This window comes from Polypterus senegalus, chromosome 4 (genome assembly GCF_016835505.1).
Source record: "Polypterus senegalus isolate Bchr_013 chromosome 4, ASM1683550v1, whole genome shotgun sequence".
Classification (NCBI taxonomy): domain Eukaryota; kingdom Metazoa; phylum Chordata; class Cladistia; order Polypteriformes; family Polypteridae; genus Polypterus; species Polypterus senegalus.
Genome location: NC_053157.1, coordinates 63661544 through 63681461, shown reverse-complemented (window position 1 = coordinate 63681461; position 19918 = coordinate 63661544). Strand labels below are relative to the sequence as shown.

Sequence of the window (19918 nt, the reverse complement as noted above, 5' to 3'; positions counted from 1 at the left end):
CTAATGGAGCTTGAGAGGTGCTGCAAAGAGGAATGAGCGAAACTGGCCAAGGATAGGTGTGTCAAGCTTGTGGCATCATATTCAAAAGACTTGAGGCTGTAATTGCTGCCAAAGGTATTGAGCAAAGGCTGTGAATACTTATGTACATGTGATTTGTCAGTTTTTATTTTTAATAAATTTGCAAAACCTCAAAGTAAACTTTTTTAACGTTGTCATTATGGGGTGTTGTGTGTAGAATTTTGAGAAAAAAAATGTAATCTATTTTGGAATAAGGCTATAACATAACAAAATGTGGAAAAAGTGATGCGCTTTGAATACTTTCTGGATGCACTGTATATTTTGGTTATGTGAAGGAGATTAAACTACTTAATAAAAAAGAACTAAATCACACAAAATTAAACACAAAAATATTAAAATACAAAATAAATAACTACTTTGTTGAAGTTTACTTCAAATAATCCTAAATATTTTGTGCTTTAATTTTAAAACTCGCTTCTGGGCCAAACAATCTTGCAGGCGTTTGAAAGTCAGAAACACACCAGTTGATGTGTCATCCTGTCTCTCAGAATAAACTAGTACCTTTTTCAGTATTCGTGTAAATCAGGCCAGATGTTTCCTTAAACACTTCCTCATCAGAGCTGTGGTCTTCATTATCCTATAACAATAAGGCAATGTGTTCATTTTTAACATCTGAATAAACCTCTAAATATTGAACTACCTGAACAAAATCATAATCATACTTGTTACCATCAGGACCCAAAATAATGCCCATTTTCACTTGAAATCTTTGTATTGGAACATCAGGCCAAAGTTTTTCCAGCATTTAGTAAGGGTAAGCTGCAGCAGAAAAATGAAACACAAACTAAGTAACTACTTTGTAGAAGTTTACTTCAAATAATCCTTGTTAGTTTTTTCTTTAATTATAAAACTCGCTTCTGGGCAACACAATCTTGCAGACGCTTGAAAGTTACAAAGAAGCCTTTGTGTTAACATTTTAAGAAGGGTTATAAAGTTTGATTTTTCTTCAAGCCCCTTTTGTTAAAATAGTGTGTATCAACCTCTTTCTGTACCATTGCTTCACAGTCACTGTAACTCCTTGATCCATTGGCTGTTGTACTGCAGCAATGTTGGGTGGCAAAAAATGTTCAAAGATGTTCCCTAATCTCATTTGTTTTTCTACTAGGTAGTTTGAAGATTTAGCAATGAATAAAACCACTTTTGTTTATAGTCCTTGAACATTAAATATGTTGTAACTATGCAAACAAATGAGCTGAAAGAATATTCCTTAAAACGTTCTGAGCTCATCCAAGCTCATTTTTATGATGTGCGCTTAGCTGGGAGGATGTTTAAGTTTACATTTTGAAGAGAACAGGGCTTAGCAGTTTTCCCTATTACTAACAGTAGTAATTATAAATTTCCAGACATATTACTGCACAAAAACAATGTCATTCTTTCCATGACGCTTCTTTGACCTTAATGACCTCCTCAAACTTCCAGTAAAAGACAGGTCACCTCCTACCTTTTCATTAAGACTAACTGCCTTTGATTGAAGAACTGGACCTGAGAAAGGAACCACTTGCACTTGTTCTTGACAAAACCAAAAATTTAAGACCTTGTCCAAATTTTCATTTTATGCCTGCTTAATGGTAGCTCAAACAGGAGGCCCCCACTTTTCTTGTATTCTCATTATTTTCAGATCTTCTTGTTGTTTTCGTTGGGCATGAATGGATGCAACCATTAGTTCATCCTAGCATATATCTTTACTAAGCATTTTGGTTTAATAGAAAAAAATACAGATAATAATTACATTACTGTTGTATTGTTATAAATAAAAACACAACATCGATTTTTGTTACTGGCTTATTATAGTATAGGATTCTGGTAGCTCAGAGGCAATCAGGAAATAACAATCACAAGATAGACCTAAATTTTATAATCCTTAAGCATAGAAATCAAGATGTCTACTTACTGTTTTAAATGTACATATTAGGACATAATAAAAATCATCTGATCCTTAGTAGGTCTTAAAATTAGGTAAATACCATCTCAGATGAACAACAATTACACCATGTCATTATTTATTTGACAAAAACTAAGCCAAAATGCAGAAGCAGTGTGTGAAAAATTAAGCACATCTTTAACTGCTTCCATAGGAATTAATAAGGTAAGTAGCAGCCAGATGCTACTAACGAAATGCACTTCATTAATTGATCATCAGGAAGTATGACCACCTCTATAAAAGCAGAAAGTCTGGCAGTTTGCTGGTCTGGATCATTCAGGCATGTGTTAACACAAGGATGAAAGACCTCATCAGTGATCTCAGAGAAGCAATTGTTGCTGCCCATCAATTTGGGCAGGGTTATAAGGCCTTTTCCAAACAATTTGAAGTCCTTCATTCTACAGTGAGCAAGATTATTCATAAGTGGAAAATATTCAAGATAGTTGCCAGTCTTTCCAGGACTCCAAGGACAGCCTGTGCAGTGCCAAGGACAGCCTGTGCAGTGCTAAGATAAATTACAAAAAACCCAAGAGCTACATCTCAGAATCTACATGCCTCAGCATTTTAAATTTTAATGTTCATGACAGTACAATTAGCAACGGACTCAACAAGTATGGATTGTTTGGAAGGGTTGCCAGGAGAAAGCCTCTTCTCTCTTAAAAGAACATGGCAGCATGGTGTAGGTTTGCAAAGTTGCATCTGAACTAACTACAAGATTTCTGGAACAACATCCTTTAAACAGATGAGGCCAAAATGGAGATGTTTGGCCAAAATGTACAGCGCTACATTTGGCAAAAACCAAAGACAGCATATCAGCACAAACACCTCATAACAACTGTCAAGCACTGTGGTGAAGGGGTGATGATTTGGGGTTATTTTGCAGCCATAGGACCTGGTCATCTAATTGTCCATGAACTCCTCTGTATACCAAAGTATTCTAGAGTCAAATGTGAGGCCATCTGTCCGACAGCTAAAGCTTGGCGAAATTGGGTCATGCAACAGAATATGATCCCAGCACACCAGCAAATCTACAACAGATTTTAAAAAGACAAGAATCAAGGTGTTGCATTGGCCTAGTCAAAGTCCAGACCTCAACCCAACTGAAAGTCTGTGGTAGGACGTTAAGAGAGCTGTGCATAAAAGCATGCCTACAAACCTCTGTAAACTGATGCAACATTGTAAAGAAGAGTGGGCCAAAATTCCTCCACAACGATGTGAGAGACTGATAAAGTTATACAGGAATCGATTACTTCAAGTTATTGTTGGTAAATGTGGTTCTACAAGCTATTAAGTCATGGAGTGTGCTTAATTTTTCACACATGATTTCTCCATTTTGACTTCATTTTTTGTTAAATAAATAATGACACAGTGGAATCTGTTCTGTGTTGTTTTACACCTGAGGTTAGATTTAATTAATTTTAAAACCTGATAAGGGCTTGCTGTGTGTTTTTTTATATATATATATATATATATATATATATATATATATATATATATATATATATATATATATATATATATAATTTTATGTCCTGATATGTAAAACCGTAGCACTGTAAAAAGGTGTACTTTATTTTTCACAAGACTATATGCATAGGTACATTTAAAAGAATAAGTAGACATCTTGATTTCTATGCTTCATGATTCTAAAATTCACATGACTGTGCATTGAGAGTCATTGATCAAACATTTGCCTTAATTTAAATTATTAAAATGAGAAAAGTTTTAACTTTGACCTGAGGACATTTTAAGATTAGATCAATGATAAGGGTGATTTACTTATTTCCTTTTATGAAACACTTTATGATATTTTTGTTCATTAAATAAATAGGTATTTGAAGGTAAGCTATTGATAACTGTAGATGTTCATGCTGCATAACATAATCCCAAAACGGGAAATCACACAGAGTCCAAAGAATTCCGGTCCCATTCAGACTTTTTTAGATAAAGTTGTGCTTGGTCCACTAAGAAAGCTGCTGTTCCTAGACACAGAGACATCTTTATGCAAAACTTAACATAGATAAAATACTTAGATAATCCTACTTATGCTAATGGACAACAGTTTTTCACCCCTTTTTGTTTGGTAAGTTTTATTCAAAACCACTTTACATTAGTTCATGTCCATCTGCATCCATTATTCATTTTGCTAATGCACAAAACATTTTTGACATTTTGTCTTCTTGTTTTCCTGTCTTTTCCAATCATGTCCCCTTATTGTTAATCCTTTGCCCAGTACTCTGGGATATTTCAGAATGTTAACTCTAGTGCTGCCAGATTCTATGGGCTTTGCTATATTGGTGGGTAAACCCAGTAGGTTCCCTTTTTTTAAAAAAACATAAGTGTTCAAGAGTGTAAAGTTAAATGCTCCGTAGGTGCATCAAAAGTATCATACAAAATTATACATTTAAGTGTAAAAATATTTGTAATAAGTATAAAAATATATAGCTCTCTATTGTAAAAAAAAATCTTGGAAGGCTTGGAAGGAGACGATGCGTGATCTTCTCGGGAAGACACTTTAACGGCACACGAGACAAGGTAGTGAGACAAAAGGACAACTGCTGTACAGGCTTTTAAAGGATTGATTGCGCAGCGTGACAAGCAGAACACACAGAAAAGGCAGCAGCAGCAAAAAGACAACAGCTGATCAGACTGATCTCCTCAGCGTGCGTTCAGCAAGGAGCGGTAGAGATGCGAAGTGGCTGGAGCTAGTGCTGGGCGGTATGACCAAAATCCTATATCACGGTTTTTTTTCAAAATTATACCGGTTTCACAGCATTCTACAGTATTTTTTTCCCCATGCATGATTGGATGTTAACCACATTTTCCACTGCAATTACTGCAGTAGACTGGCTAAGAATAACCTATTCCACTGTCATGAGAATTGTACATTGTACAAAAAAACATTTTAATGTGCACACAAGTATTAATACAAGTTTGCATGGCCCCATAAAGTGATAGTTTTCAAGAGGGTGGCACTAATGAAGAGAAGGAATCACATTGCATGACAATTGCAGTCAAAATATAGAACTTTTTTATTGAACAAATTTTGCAAACAACAAACTAAAATTTTGACAACATATTTTCAACCATCCAAAGAGGCATTTAGACTCAGTAAAATATCCAAAGGTGCTTCTCAAAAGTCGTATTGCATGTCTTAGAAAAGGAATAAATGGTAAATATTTTTTGTAAACCAACTACACTTTCTGGTAATGTTAACAATCTCTGTCCACTGACACGTTAAAGAAAGTGACTTTTTAAACTACATTACCATCATTAAACTGCATAATATTAAAATTAATAGATAGATACTTTATTCATCCCAAAGGGGAATTCACATACTCCAGTAGCAGCATACTGATACAAAAACAATATTAAATTAAAGAGTAATAAAATGAATAGACAATAACTTTGAATAATGTTAACGTTTACCCCCCCACGGGGGTGGAATTGAAGAATCGTATAGTGTGGGGGAGGAACGATTTCCTCAGTCTGTCAGTGTAGCAGGACAGTGACAGCAGTCTGTCGCTGAAGCTGCTCCTCTGTCTGGAGATGATCCTGTTCAGTGGATGCAGTGGATTCTCCATAATTGATAGGAACCTGCTGAGAGCCCGTCGCTCTGCCACGTATGTCAAACTGTCCAGCTCCATGCCTACAATAGAGCCTGCCTTCCTCACCAGTTTGTCCAGGCGCGAGGTGTCCCTCTTCTTTATGTTGCCTCCCCAGCACACCACCACGTAGAAGAGGGCACTCGCCACAACCGTCTGATAGAACATCTGCAGCATCTTATTGCAGATATTGAAGGACGCCAGTCTTCTAAGGAAGAATAGTCGGCTATGTGCTTTCTTACACAGAACATCAGTATTGGCAGACCAGTCCAATTTATCATCCAGCTGCACTCCCAGGTATTTATAGGTCTGTAACCTCTGCACACTCCCGATGATCACAGGGTCCATGAGGGGCCTGGGTCTCCTAAAATCCACCACCAGTTCCTTGGTTTTGCTGGTGTTCAGGTATAAGTTGTTTGAGTCACACCATTTAACAAAGTCCTTGATTAGGTTCCTATACTCCTCCTCCTGCCCACTCCCGATGCAGCCCACGATAGCAGTGTCGACAGCGAACCTTTGCACGTGGCAGGACTCCGAGTTGTATTGGAAGTCCGATATATATAGGCTGAACAGGACCGGAGAAAGTACAGTTCCCTGCGGCGCTCCTGTGTTGCTGACCACAATGTCAGACCTGCAATTCACAAGACGCACATACTGAGGTCTGTCTGTAAGATAGTAGTCCACGATCCGTGCCACCAGGTATGAATCTACGCCCATCTCTGTCAGCTTGTCCCTAAGGAGCAGAAGGAAGCGAGCAGGGGGAAAACCGCTCCAGTAATAAATATAAAAAATACATGTAACTACATAATCAGATAATTAAGTTTTACCTATTCTCCAGTGTCATTTTCCAGTCTTATTCATTACTTACAGTGCTCATCATTATCATTATTAATCAGTTCTCATCTTTAAAATGTATAATCAAATATATGCTTAGCTTATTTTCCATATTCATTTGTTTCAGTCTTAGCCAATTATATGTTTCAGAGTGAAAACCTAAATTCAATGCCAGCAGAGGAGAAGAAAGCTAAAGCAGCTGTGGTCAGTGCTAGCAGGCTACTAACCCAGGAGGATTTCAAGAAAATTCGCCTTGCCCAGATGGCCAAAGACTTTAATTCTGCCCCAGGAAAAGCACAGAAACGCAAGAATGCGGACAATGATGATGAGAGCAGGTAATTTGCTCATTTAATAATATTTAAAATATTGGAAAATATTATAGAAATATTTCAATTTTTGTTAAATACTTAAATGTTTTTATTTTTTTTGTACTGCATTTTAAATTAATCCGTTGTGGCGAGCGGCCGGGTCCCATGCCCGGCCAGGACGCCCTTTCTGCTTATGTTTTGGGGGAGCAGCCATGGGCTTCTCAGTACCTCCCCCGGGATGCTTGGTGGCAGCCTCCCTGTTTGACGATGGTGCCTCAGTTTCCTGTGGGGTTCCATGGGAGATGGAGTTTTCCACAACCCTGTGGGGACCTGGGGTGGCAGCCAGGGGACCCGGCACAGATTCACACTGAGGCACGTGTGCAAATAACAAGGTTTTTTACTTTTCTTCACCTGTGGGGCACGTCTTCCCCGTGAACTCCACAGGCAATACACAGTCCCAAAGCACTTAAACACAGCACAAATAAATCCTTCCTCTGGCACCACCACTCCTCCCAGGCAACCTCGTCCTCTTCCTCCCAATTCTGGCCCTGAGTGGTGGTTGCTGGTTCCTTTTATGGCCCTCCCGGAAGTGCTCCTGGTGCTTGCTCACCTGTTTGCAATCGCACTCCCAGGTGGGGCCGAAGATTAGACCAGCTGGGCTCAGCGATCCATGCCGTGCCCCCTGGCGGCCTCCCCAGGTCCCCACAGGGTTGTGGAGAACTCCATCTCCCTTGGAACCCTGCGGGTAATACATTTACTTTTTATATAAGGACATTTGTATAAATAAAAGTTGTGTGCATCTTTAATAATGTGTCTTGTTATAATCATAAGTTTGTACATATTAACTATTTGTTTTTTTTTTCCATTTAAACCCCAGGGGGGAACTGCTTAGTCTAAGAAACATAGAGCATCTGTCTAAGAAACCTAAAAGTGACAAGGAAACCCGCTTAGCGACAGCCATGGTAACTGCTTTATTGTAACTATTGTTTTTTAATTTTACTGTTAATGTGCCATTATTAAATACCAGAATTTTAATGTCTACATTTGATTCTCTTTGTTTGTTTGTTTAGTCTGGAAGAAGTGACCGGAAAGAGTTTGCTAAAAAGCACAATAGATTGAATCCATTTGCTAGCACCACCAACAAAGAGAAGAAAAAGAAAAAGAATTTTATGATGATGAGATATAGCCAAAATATTAGAAGTAAAAACAAAAGGTCATTTAGAGAAAAACAGGTAAACTCAGTTTTAATCGTATCTTATTATATGTTTTTATCCTATTAAGCATGGAGTGTTTGAATAACTTTATATTAGTAAATATAAAGATTACAGTTAATTAAACCTTTTTAAATTTAACAAACACCCTCGCCTATTTTTATTCTGGTTTTTAATTCATTTTAATCCACTCTTGTTTGTCATCAAACTGGCACTACACCCAGTCACCATTTTCGTCATTTGATGTGCTGATCCTACATGGTGGTTCCAGGCAGCTTTTTCTGGCTGAATCTGGTTAGGCCGCTGTTATCACCCAACCTGCATGCATTTGCCAGTGATTTTTGAATTTTCTCAGGTCATGTCATCTGACTATGGTTAATAATAATAATAATAATACATTTTATTTAATAGGCGCCTTTCTTAATACTCAAGGTCACCTTACAATGAAATTAAACAAAATTAATAAAATAACAACAAAGAGAACAATAAAATCAAATAGTAATAAAGTACAGAGGTAGTAGCAAACATACAAAGATAACAGGAGGTAACAGTGTTAAACCTATCATATGCACATCATAAGAGAGCTTCTTGCTCAGGGTTTTTGGTCTCGCTGTCCATGATGGGATGAGGAGCTCAGCAGTACAGAGCAACCTTAAAGAACAACTGGTGCTTAGTGAATTGAGAGAATTCTTCCCTGGTGGCTAGGGCTGTGCGATATGACCAAAATCTTATATCCCGATATTTCATTTCATATCCCGATATCACGATATAGTACATTTTCTTTGTATTCAGTGAATAGCTTATATAATCACCACTCCTTTTTTCATTTAAATTAAAAAATCAAAAATGAGAAGTACTCAACTTGTAATTATTTCTGTTCTTTTATTTAGAACATTTGAGCAAATGTTTGACTTAGAATGTAAACATAAAATGTTAATGTATCAAATATAAAAGACTTTTCAAAACAAATTACTAAAGGCCCAATATAAAATACTGCTATATAAAATGCCTGACATAAACAAAATGTGAACTGTAGCAGCAATAACTCTCACAACATATATTAAATATAAAAGGATCAAAGCACTAACAACTAAAATATATAAGGCCAATAAACCCTTTAAACAAAATAAATACAAGTCTAACATTAACTGTCAAAACCAAATGTAAACATTGTACTTCAAACTGTAGCAGCAATAAGGCTTACGACAAAAATATATTAAATATATAATATTAAATATAATATTTTTAGGCTACATTCTAGTAAAATGTTAACTTGCACATCGTAGTGTGGCAAATCTCCATTAATGAGTTACAGCTGATCGCCCGTGCGTGGGACTGAGCGGCGCTAGCGTGTTGATGCCGTCCAGCCCCAAGCGGGCGATCGCTAACTCGTTAACGGAGATTTGCGTCGATATCAGTTGTGGCGTAAGCGTAATTTTAACAAGATTAACGCTGACAGCAAGCGCTGCAGGGAAAATTCTGCCTTAAGCAAATTGTTTTGGTAGCAATTAATCTTCCAAGCTTTTAACATGCTCGTTTAAATAGTACCTTTACAACTGTAATATCCCACGTGGCCTGCCTCTCAGTTGTAAACTCTCTGCATGCTCGCTCACGTGCTTTTGCTGAGGTGGCAGAAAAGGTTTGTCGTGTTGGAGTCTGTGGTAGCGATCGGTTTGCAGCATAATTTGCACAGTACTGTTTTCTGGTCCGTGTCAGACTCTTCAAATCCAAACCATCTCCATACTACAGAGGTAGCCCCTCGTTTAGGAACAAGGTCCTTCTGTGTGGAGCTACCTGGTGTTGCCTCGTCTTCATCAGCCATGCTAGTGTGTCTGCATCCACGTGGTGGCCATCAAAACAAACTGTTTACGGCAATATTTTTTTCATTATTTTGCGACACCACGAAACAAACAATAGCGTAATGTGCAGCGATAGGCGTTTTCATATTGTCATCCGATATATATCGTTATATCGAATAGCCCTACTGGTGGCTCGGACATGTAGTTACAATGCCCTTAGGCACCACTATTAGTAGCAAGTACAGCACAGTGGCAGGAAATGAGCCCATCCAAATTGAAAAGATTACATCTTTTGGCTGACCTGGCCATGTTAGTAATTATTCCCCAACTGTAGCAGAAAAGTGTTGCTGAAGACAGGTTAGTTTGCTCTGCCAAACTTGGCATTTTGCCACCATAATTGTCATGAGGACAAGAGGATCAAAAGTGAAGTGAATTTCAACTTAACTATTACTATGCATTCTTTGGCCAATAGAAAAAAAGATATGTTTTGTCTTTTGCATATTTTGTAGCATTTATTTTTCCAATATGAAGTCCCCCCAGTATAGTTAGAGGGAAGCAGGAAAATTTTATAGCAGTCTTTATAGAATATAGCATTTTTCTTGAATAAAAATGTTCAAAAATCTACTGTTCAGTATACACAGGTATATACAGTATATTTTAAAAGTTCCTCATTTTCAATGTTTTTACTTTTTAATGTGCCCAGTCTACCTTGACTAGCTTGTTGTAGTATACGAGTTTTCCATAAAAAAACAAAAGCAATTGTAAAACAAAACCTCACAAAACTAAAGCTTCAGTTGTAAGTATTTGTCTATTGTCGTTACAAAGTAATTGAGTTTGGGGTATGTTTGAAAAATAGAAAGTCTACAAGAAGTAATTGGAATAAATTGATATGTCTATTGATTAAGAAAGAAAAGATAACGTGATTTGCTCAGGAGTCAGCCAGTTAGTGGTAACCAGCTGACACAAAAACCTTGTGGTTTCTTTTTGGACTGTTCGCCCTTAGGACAACAATACCTAGAGATAGTTGCATTTCATTTTAAACCATGTGACTTGTTGAATGCTTCCTTTATATATTTCATAAGATAATTCTGAACTGTAGTAAAATCTTTCTGGAGATTGCAGGTTTTACTGTGTTTTTGTTTTTTCTCTAATGCTTCCTGTTCTCACTTCTTAAAAGAATTTAAAGACATACATATTACGTGACAGGCCACTTGAAACTTCACACGTTAGTGTCTTGTGACAAAATGTTGTGGTTTCTTATCCTGCCCTTAACCTGACCTTAGGATACACTAAAAAGCTGAGCTGAATAAAATATTTAAAAAAATGTGATTTAAAGCTTTCATTCTGTACAATACTAAGGTGATATTTTTAGAACACAAAATATAAAGGAGCTAAAGTTTGCTTTTTAATATTTTTATATTTTTAGTATTGTATTACAATGAGTAAATTACAAATCAGTAAGTCATCCAATGCTACATCAAGTCCAAGTCAATTTACAGTGCATCCAGAAAGTATTCACAGCGCATCACTTTTTCCACATTTTGTTATGTTACAGCCTTATTCCGAAATGGATTAAATTAATTTTTTTCCTCAGAATTCTACACTCATCACCCCATAATGACAATGTGAAAAAGGTTTACTTGAGAGTTTTACAAATTTATTAAAAAAAAAAAACTGAGAAATCACATGTACATAAGTATTCACAGCCTTTGCTCAACAGTTTGTCTATGCATCTTTGGCAGCAATTACAGCCTCAATTCTTTTTGAATATGATGCCACAAGCTTGACACACCTATCCTTGGCCAGTTTCGCCCATTCCTCTTTGCAGCACCTCTCAAGCTCCATCAGGCCGGATGGGAAGCGTCGGTGCACAGCCATTTTAAGATCTCTCCAGAGATATTCAATCGGATTTAAGTCTGGGCTCTGGCTGGGCCACTCAAGGACATTCACAGAGTTGTCCTGAAGCCACTCCTTTGATATCTTGGCTGTGTGCTTAGGGTTGTTGTCCTGCTGAAAGATGAACTGTTGCCCCAGTCTGAGGTCAAGAGCGCTCTGGAGCAGGTTTTCATCCAGGATGTCTCTGTACATTGCTGCAGTCATTTTTCCCTTTATCCTGACTAGTCTCCCAGTTCCTGCCGCTGAAAAACATCCCCACAGCATGATGCTGCCACCACCATGCTTCACTGTAGGAATGGTATTGGCCTGGTCCAAATGTGACGCCTGGCATTCACAGCAAAGAGTTCAATCTTTGTCTCATTAGACCAGAGCATTTTGTTTCTCATGGTCTGAGAGTCCTTCAGGTGCCTTTTGGCAAACTCCAGGTTGGCTGCCATGTGCCATTTACTAAGGAGTGGCTTCTGTCTGACCACTGTACCATACAGGCCTGATTAGTGGATTGTTGCAGAGATGGTTGTCCTTCTGGAAGGTTATCCTCTTTCCACAGAGGACCTCTGGAGCTCTGACAGAGTGACCATTGGGTTCTTGGTCACCTCCCTGACTAAGGCCCTTCTACCCCGATCGCTCAGTTTAGATGGCGGCTCTAGGAAAGTCCTGGTGGTTTCGAACTTCTTCCACTTACGGATGATGGAGGCCACTGTGCTCATTGGGACCTTCAAAGCAGCAAACTTTTTCTGTAACCTTCCCCAGATTTGTGCCTCGAGACAATCCTGTCTCAGAGGTCTACAGACAATTCCTTTGACTTCATGCTTGGTTTGTGCTCTGACATGAACTGTCAACTGTGGGACCTTATATATACAGGTGTTTGCCTTTCCAAATCATGTCCAATCAACTAAATTTACCACAGGTTGACTTCAATTAAGCTGCAGAAACATCTCAAGGATGATCAGGTGAAACAGGATGCACCTGAGCTCAATTTTGAGCTTCATGGCAAAGGCTGTGAATACTTATGTACATGTGCTTTCTCAATTTTTTATTTTAATAAATTTGCAAAAATCTCAAGTAAACTTTTTTCACGTTTTCATTATGGGGTGTTGTGTGTAGAATTCTGAGGAGTAAAATGAATTTAATCCAATTTGGAATAAGGCTGTAACATAACAAAATGTGGAAAAAGTGATGCGCTGTGAATACTTTTTGGATGCACTGTAGTTAAGCCCTCATCTGTCCCTGTAGTGTTTTAGTAAGGTTTTCTATTAATTTCATTCTTCTTCTTTTTTTTTCCCACTCTTAGGTTGCTCTCCGTGATGCTCTTCTGAAAAAGAAAAAGATGATGATGAAATAAAGTGTACATGTTTAGGAACAACTTTCTTCTTCAACTCCAAAACATTGAGGAAAATGTCATTTTTAAAACTTTCAATTAAGGAGCCCTCATACTTACCCTGGTAACAGGGTATGCTTACACTTCTAACATATATGTTGTGTGTAATTATTATAAAGAGATCCTAATGCTGTACAACTGTGTACAATATTTGCTGGGAAATTATCTCAGACTACTGTAATATTTTCAAATTGAAAAGGCAATATTTTCTTAATTCATATTTATACATACTATTCTATAAAGGTTTGCTTAGTATACAGTTTAGCTAAATAACAGTATATCAGTTATAAATCAGTGTCAGAAAATAAAATGTATTATTATCAAGTTCTTCCAGGTTTGGCTTTATTTGTTTTAACAAATTGTGCTAACTGAAGTGCTTATATCTACAGATTGATTTTAAAATCTCAGTAGGGAAACATTAATATCACAGCAAGCAGCATTACTTCTCTATAGCACCAGTAACTCAGTTTACTCCCCGGTTTGTTATCTTGTGTTTCTTAATGTAACTTTCAGCTGAGGAGTCAACATCAAAAAAATCGATAGATTATTATGCAGGAGTCTACACTGTAGCGAACTTCTCAATCATTGAGGGCTGCCTCCACCTCTTCGTGCATTGCTACTGACAGTTTACCAAGAAATGCATTTTCCAAAAATGGGTGAAATGGTGTTTGTGCATAAAAATTACTGTAACTATTGTAATAATTTGGTGACTTTTCTGTTAAGGAAGACATCCAAATTGCTTATTCAGAGGTAAATTAATTTAACTTGTCCTAATAAAAGCTACTTAATTTACTTGTTCCTATAATAGATTTCACTTCATCACCAAATTCTGTTGGTAAGTTAAGCTTTACATAGTACCATGCATGGTATGAAAGTAATATACAGTAATCCCTCCTTGATCGCAGGGGTTTGCGTTCCAGAACCCCCCACGATAGGTGAAAATCCGTGAAGTAGAAACCATATGATTGTATGGTTATCTATACTAATAAAAGGCAAAGCCCTCACTCACTCACTCACTCACTCACTCACTGACTCATCACTAATTCTCCAACCTCCGTGTAGGTAGAAGGCTGAAATTTGGCAGGCTCATTCCTTACAGCTTACTTACAAAAGTTGGGCAGGTTTCATTTGAAATTCTCGCCTAATGGTCATAACTGGAAGGTATTTTTCTCCATTAACTGTAATGGAGTTGAGCTGGAAAGACGTGGGGGCGGAGTTTCGTGTGACATCATCACGCCTCCCGTAATCCGTGAACTGACTGTCAGCGCAGTGCGTAGAAAACCAGGAAGACCTCCAAAAGCGCTTAAGAAAACATGCATTATATAATTGAGAAGGCAGCGAAACAATAAGAAGCGGAGTGACATATACTACCATATTCATGAGTGCTGCTACCTGGAAAGAAAGCAAGGTGTAAACCTAAACTTTAAATTAAGTTCATAGACAGGCTACGCTGGCGTTTCACATGCCCACAGGTAATGCGGGATACAAGTTTAATGAGAGGGCGCGGGATATAAGCAGAGTTTTGATCACTTTGTAACTAAGTTAAAATTGTAGGTGAAGGGTGTGCTTATGCAAATTCGAGAGACTGTGTTTGTGGGGATTGACAGTTAAAGGCGGGTGGGGAGTCCGTCATCATCTCCCTCCCATTCACCTCATTTCACTCTGAGCTGAGCTCCAGCTACGCCGTCTTCGAAGCAACCGTCAGACTGCCACCAAATACTCACAGAAAAATCCACAAGTTAATACACGCTGTCTCTAGAGTTTCTCCACACTGAATCCTCCAGGCACTACTTACAAAAGGTCACATTGACAATCGTGTTACGTTATTTTTAAAATCTTTCCTTTTCTTAGCACAAGCACAGCTGAGAAGCTTGATGCATGTGCTCCATAAGCGTTAAAAATAATGCATTTAATCACACTTTGCATTACAAGCAAAGGGAGCTTTTGTCAATGCATGATTTCCTGGTACACCGATTACATTGATCAAGCGCATCCCGATTCATTTTACCCTCGCACCACCTTAGTTTGAGAAGAAGTATGAAAAATATGAGGTTAACACAGAAAAACAGATCACCAATTCAAGCTTTATGAATAATCGATTAAGCCATCAATAATTGTTTTGGTAAAGCCATCCTCCTTCCATTTTATAATTTTTCCCCACTAGCCATGATTAAATGAGCGGTAAAAAGTAAGAGCAAAGCGAGGGTGACTTATTTAGGCAGGCATATATATGACAGCAACACTCATGACAATGTCAATCATGTTACGTTATTATTAAAATGTTTCCTTTTCTTTTCATTACTTCTTTAACACACTACTTCTCCTGGGTATTTTGCTATATATATATATATATATATATATATATGAATGACCTCCAAAGCGCTGAGACTTTTGATATCATGAGCGTGTCTGCAAAACTGGGGTCTCCTGCCCAGCAAAAGTCGAGCAGCCAGCGCGCGTGCATAGCTGTGCCGGCCTTTGAGGCGCTGACTGCGCTTCTGCCTTAAGTCAAAGTGAGCACTTTTAATTTTTCATCCTCCCCTGCGCTATAGCCCAGACAAGTGCAAACACGGGACCCCTTTTCTACACCACGGCAAAATAATATTAAGGCGATTCACACTTTCTTTTGCATTATCGATTATGAGGTCCTCAGCTCGGATTATGAAGACACGCACAGGAGTGGAGGACTGACAGTGCCATCACAGCCGATTAATGGCGGGGCGTCTCACCAGTCTACACAAGACCCACGCGACTGTCCCAAAAGGCGATCATAGCGTCAGCGAACACATCTCTCTATACTATATAAAAGAAAAAGGCAACTTTCCTTTCTTTACACCTTTTTCCTTTTATCCCAAACCAAAGCCTTTCTCTCTTAACACTGCAGAGGACACAAAACTAATTTTCTTTAAATGCGGTAAGGCACATTACCAGAGGCACAAATTTGAGCGTTCACATAGAAAATGTAATTTCAATGTACCTGTACTTCTTAAAACGTTAATGTTTTACTGTTTAATAACTTATAGACTATAATTTATTATTTTTCCCTTGCACTCAGTGACCAAACCTATACACACACATATAGACACATACAAACATACACACAAGTATATGTATGTGTATATATATATATATATATATATATATATATATATATATATATATATATATATATACACACATACATACATACACACATATATATAATTTGTGTGTGTGTATGTATGTATGTGTATATGTAGATATGTATATAGATATGAAGATATGTATATATATATATATATATATATATATATATATATATGTGTCTGTGTGTATATATGACAGCAGCAATCCAAGCTGTGAGAAAACAGTAAAAAGGAGGCGTGTCAGGCGTTGTGGTACATTTTCTGATGCAGCTACGAAAACAACTTTGTGATGCTGCCGCCAAATACACAAAACAATTACTTTGACAATCATGTTACATTATTTTTAAAATGTTTCTTTTCTTTTCATAACTTCTTTAACACATGACATCGCTGCGAAGCACGGGTATTTTTCTATATATATATATATATCACAGCGACACTCATAACAGTGACAAAACAATTACATTGATAATCATGTTACATTATTTTCAAAATGTTTCCTTTTCTTTCTCTTTCCTTCTTTAACACACTACTTCTCCGCTGCCAAGCGCGGGTATATATATAGATAGATAGATAGATATATATATATATATATATATATATATATATATATATATATATATATATATATATAGATAGATATGAGAACAACACTCATATCAATGACAAAACAATTACATTAACAACCATGTTACGTTATTTTTAAATTTTTCCTTTTCTTTTTGTACCTTCTTTAACACACTACTTCTCCGCTGCAAGCCTTGGTATTCTACTAGTTTTATATATTTTAAGCCATTAGAAACTCTCCCACACTGTTTATAAATATTCTCCGCACAGTTATACAGTAAACCCTTGTTTATGCGGTTAATCCGCTCCAGACAGATAAATGAATTTCAATGAAGTAGTATTCTTTATTTATAAATCTAATATTTTCGTAGTTAGAGCATAGAAAACCTGTTTACGACCTTCTAAATACGTTTTTAACATTATTAGAGCCCTCTAGACATTAAGTAACACCCTTTAGTCAAAAGTTTAAACCATGCTTCATGACAAGACAGAAATGACAGTTCTTTCTCACAATTAAAAGAATGCAAACATATCTTCCTCTTCAAAGAAGTGCGCATCAGGAGCAGAGAATGTCAGAGAGAGAGAAATGTAAACAATCAAAATCAATAGGGCTGTTGGGCTTTTAAGTATCGAAGCACCGCGATAAAGCGGCGGCAATGAAGGGATCAATGTGAAGGTAGTCTTTCATCATTTTTAGAGGAGCGTCCGTATCTTCTAAGCAAAAGCCACTGTACAAACAGCCTCTCTGCTCACACCCCTCCGTCAGGAGCAGAGAATGTCAGAGAGAGTGATAGAGACAGAGAAAAGCAAACAATCAAAAATCAATACGGGCTGTTAGAGCTTTGAAGTGTGCTGAAGCAGCACGTGGGAAGCTATATCGTATATCATTGAGGAGTTTTATTTAATACGTAATATGTGCTCTGAATGGGTAGCTTCTCAGCCATCTGCCAATAGCGCTCCTTGTATGAAATCAACTGGGCAAACAAACTGAGGAAGCATGTACCATAAATTAAAAGACCCACTGTCCGCAGAAATCCGCGAACCAGCGAAAAATCTGTGATATATATTTAGATATGCTTACATTTAAAATCCGCGATGGAGTGAAGCCGCGAAAGTCGAAGCGCGATATAGCGAGGGATCACTGTACAACCAAATGTGACATTATTCCACAGAAAAGAAAGAGTATTGTTTATGCACAATACCATTTGTATAAAATATAAATATACTGTATTACTCTCCCTCTGTACCTCTCCTTTCACTTGGGAACATTTTAATTTAAACTCCTCATTTCAAATACAATAAACAAATGTATGCAGTAGTGTATTTAACCATATACATATATATATATATATATATATCTTGATGAAATGGCACCCTTTCTGCAATGCACTCTATGCTTGCTTGGATGGGCTACATATATATATATATATACAGCATACCTCTATACACACACTGTGTATATATACATGAGGGGGAGTCAAGCTGAAGTTAGAAAATGCAATGAACCTTAACAGAAATTATGTCATTTCTCAATGTAGTCTCCACCCCTCTCAATGCATTTGCACCACCTGCCTCGAAGTGCCTGTATTCCAGCAGAATAAAAGGATTGTCTTGTCCTCATGATCACTCGAGCATCCAAGTTACTTTCAAACACTACATGCTATGGGGTACTACAGTCACTAGGGCAAAGAACTGTGACTTGCTAGAGACCAATGTGAAGCCTGCTGTTTGATCCAAGTAGTGAGGACTGCTGTCTCAAGGAGTCCTTTTGCTGCAAGGCAGTGCCTGCCAACACACTGCTAAGAACACCAAGGCTCGTCTGGAGAAACTGGTTTGAGGTATTGCCACAAGGCACAACCTTGTATTCTGCTGGAATCCAGGTGCAAGTATATTGAGAAGGGTGGAGACTATATTGAGAAATGACTATCAGTTTTTCTTGAGGTTTGTTATATATACACAGTTAGGCCCATAAATATTTGGACAGAGACAACTTTTTTCTAATTTTGGTTCTGTACCACAATGAATTTTAAATGAAACAACTCAGATGCAGTTGAAGTGCAGACTTTCAGCTTTAATTCAGTGGGGTGAACAAAACGATTGCATAAAAATGTGAGGCAACTAAAGCATTTTTAACACAATCCCTTTCTTTCAGGGGATTATATATGTACATTATATATGTACATTATATATGTGTGTGTATAGGCAACAATAAGACAACCCTGAAAAAGGTAATGGTTTTGCAGGTGGTGCCCACAGACAGTTTCTCTGTTTCCTTCCTGACTGATTCTTCCCTAGTTTTGTGTTTTGCTAGTGTTCTTGTCAATACTAGTAGCATGAGGAGGTACCTGCAGCCAATTCAGGTTGCACAGGTAGTTCAGCTCCTTCAGGATGGTAATCTATTGTATACATGTTGTCACAAGAAGGTTTGCTGTGGAGCATGGAAGAGATACCAAGAGATGGAGCTCAAAGTTTTTACAACAAAAGAGTAACTTCTCCAGAAACACCAACCACCCTGGGGCACACAATAGAATGAAAATTCTTAAGCAAATTCTACAGCTGGGTTTACTCAATAAAAAATAACTAGTCACAAAGAGGCATAATAAAAGCACATCACCTTAGGTATGGATGACCCCCAGTAGTGCTTTTTGACACTTCTGCCATGTAATGTGATGGCTAAACATATTCAGATAATGTGTTGAGAAAAGCACATTATAATATATTAGAAATGAATAGATTATTGTGGACATGGTACGAAATGTTAAGTTTGGAGAGATGGGTTGGATGGTCTGGTTTTGGGAGTTTCTTTTGGCCGTGTAAAGAAATATAACTGTTTTTAAGCTAGCCATTCTGGTGATAATTAGTCTTTAAATTACTTGAATTGAGGAGTGCATCTAAACGTGTAAATTCTGTTCAGCTAGCTAGCCAAGTTAGTGCTGTCTTTCCACCTTGTTTCTGTTTTTGTGTGCAACTGCCTACTTTCTTGTTAGTTTTTTTTCTTAAGTAAATGGTGTCTGTTTAGTTTTTTGTGTGTGCGTGCGTCTCTCTCTGTCTCATATATGTGTGGCTTATTTATGTATCCCTTGGTCTTTAATTGGCTGTAACATTAATATTTAAGAAATAGATTATTGTGGACGTGATATGAAATGTTAGTTTCAGTACTGAGTGATTTATTTATTTTTAGAAAAGTATAACAATT

The 19918-nt window shown here is 37.5% G+C and overlaps 1 protein-coding gene across 2 annotated transcripts in view; it reads left to right on the top strand.

Moving 5' to 3' along the window:
* Positions 1-13357, top strand: part of sdad1 (SDA1 domain containing 1) — a 61554-nt gene extending 48197 nt beyond the window's left edge. For both annotated transcript variants that reach the window (XM_039750786.1, XM_039750788.1), the window contains exons 19-22: positions 6589-6773; positions 7624-7708; positions 7817-7978; positions 12944-13357. In XM_039750786.1, coding sequence (XP_039606720.1) covers positions 6589-6773; positions 7624-7708; positions 7817-7978; positions 12944-12994 — 483 coding nt within the window. In that variant the 3' untranslated portion in view covers positions 12995-13357. The remainder of the gene's footprint in view (positions 1-6588; positions 6774-7623; positions 7709-7816; positions 7979-12943) is intronic.
* The last annotated feature ends 6561 nt before the right edge of the window (positions 13358-19918 follow it).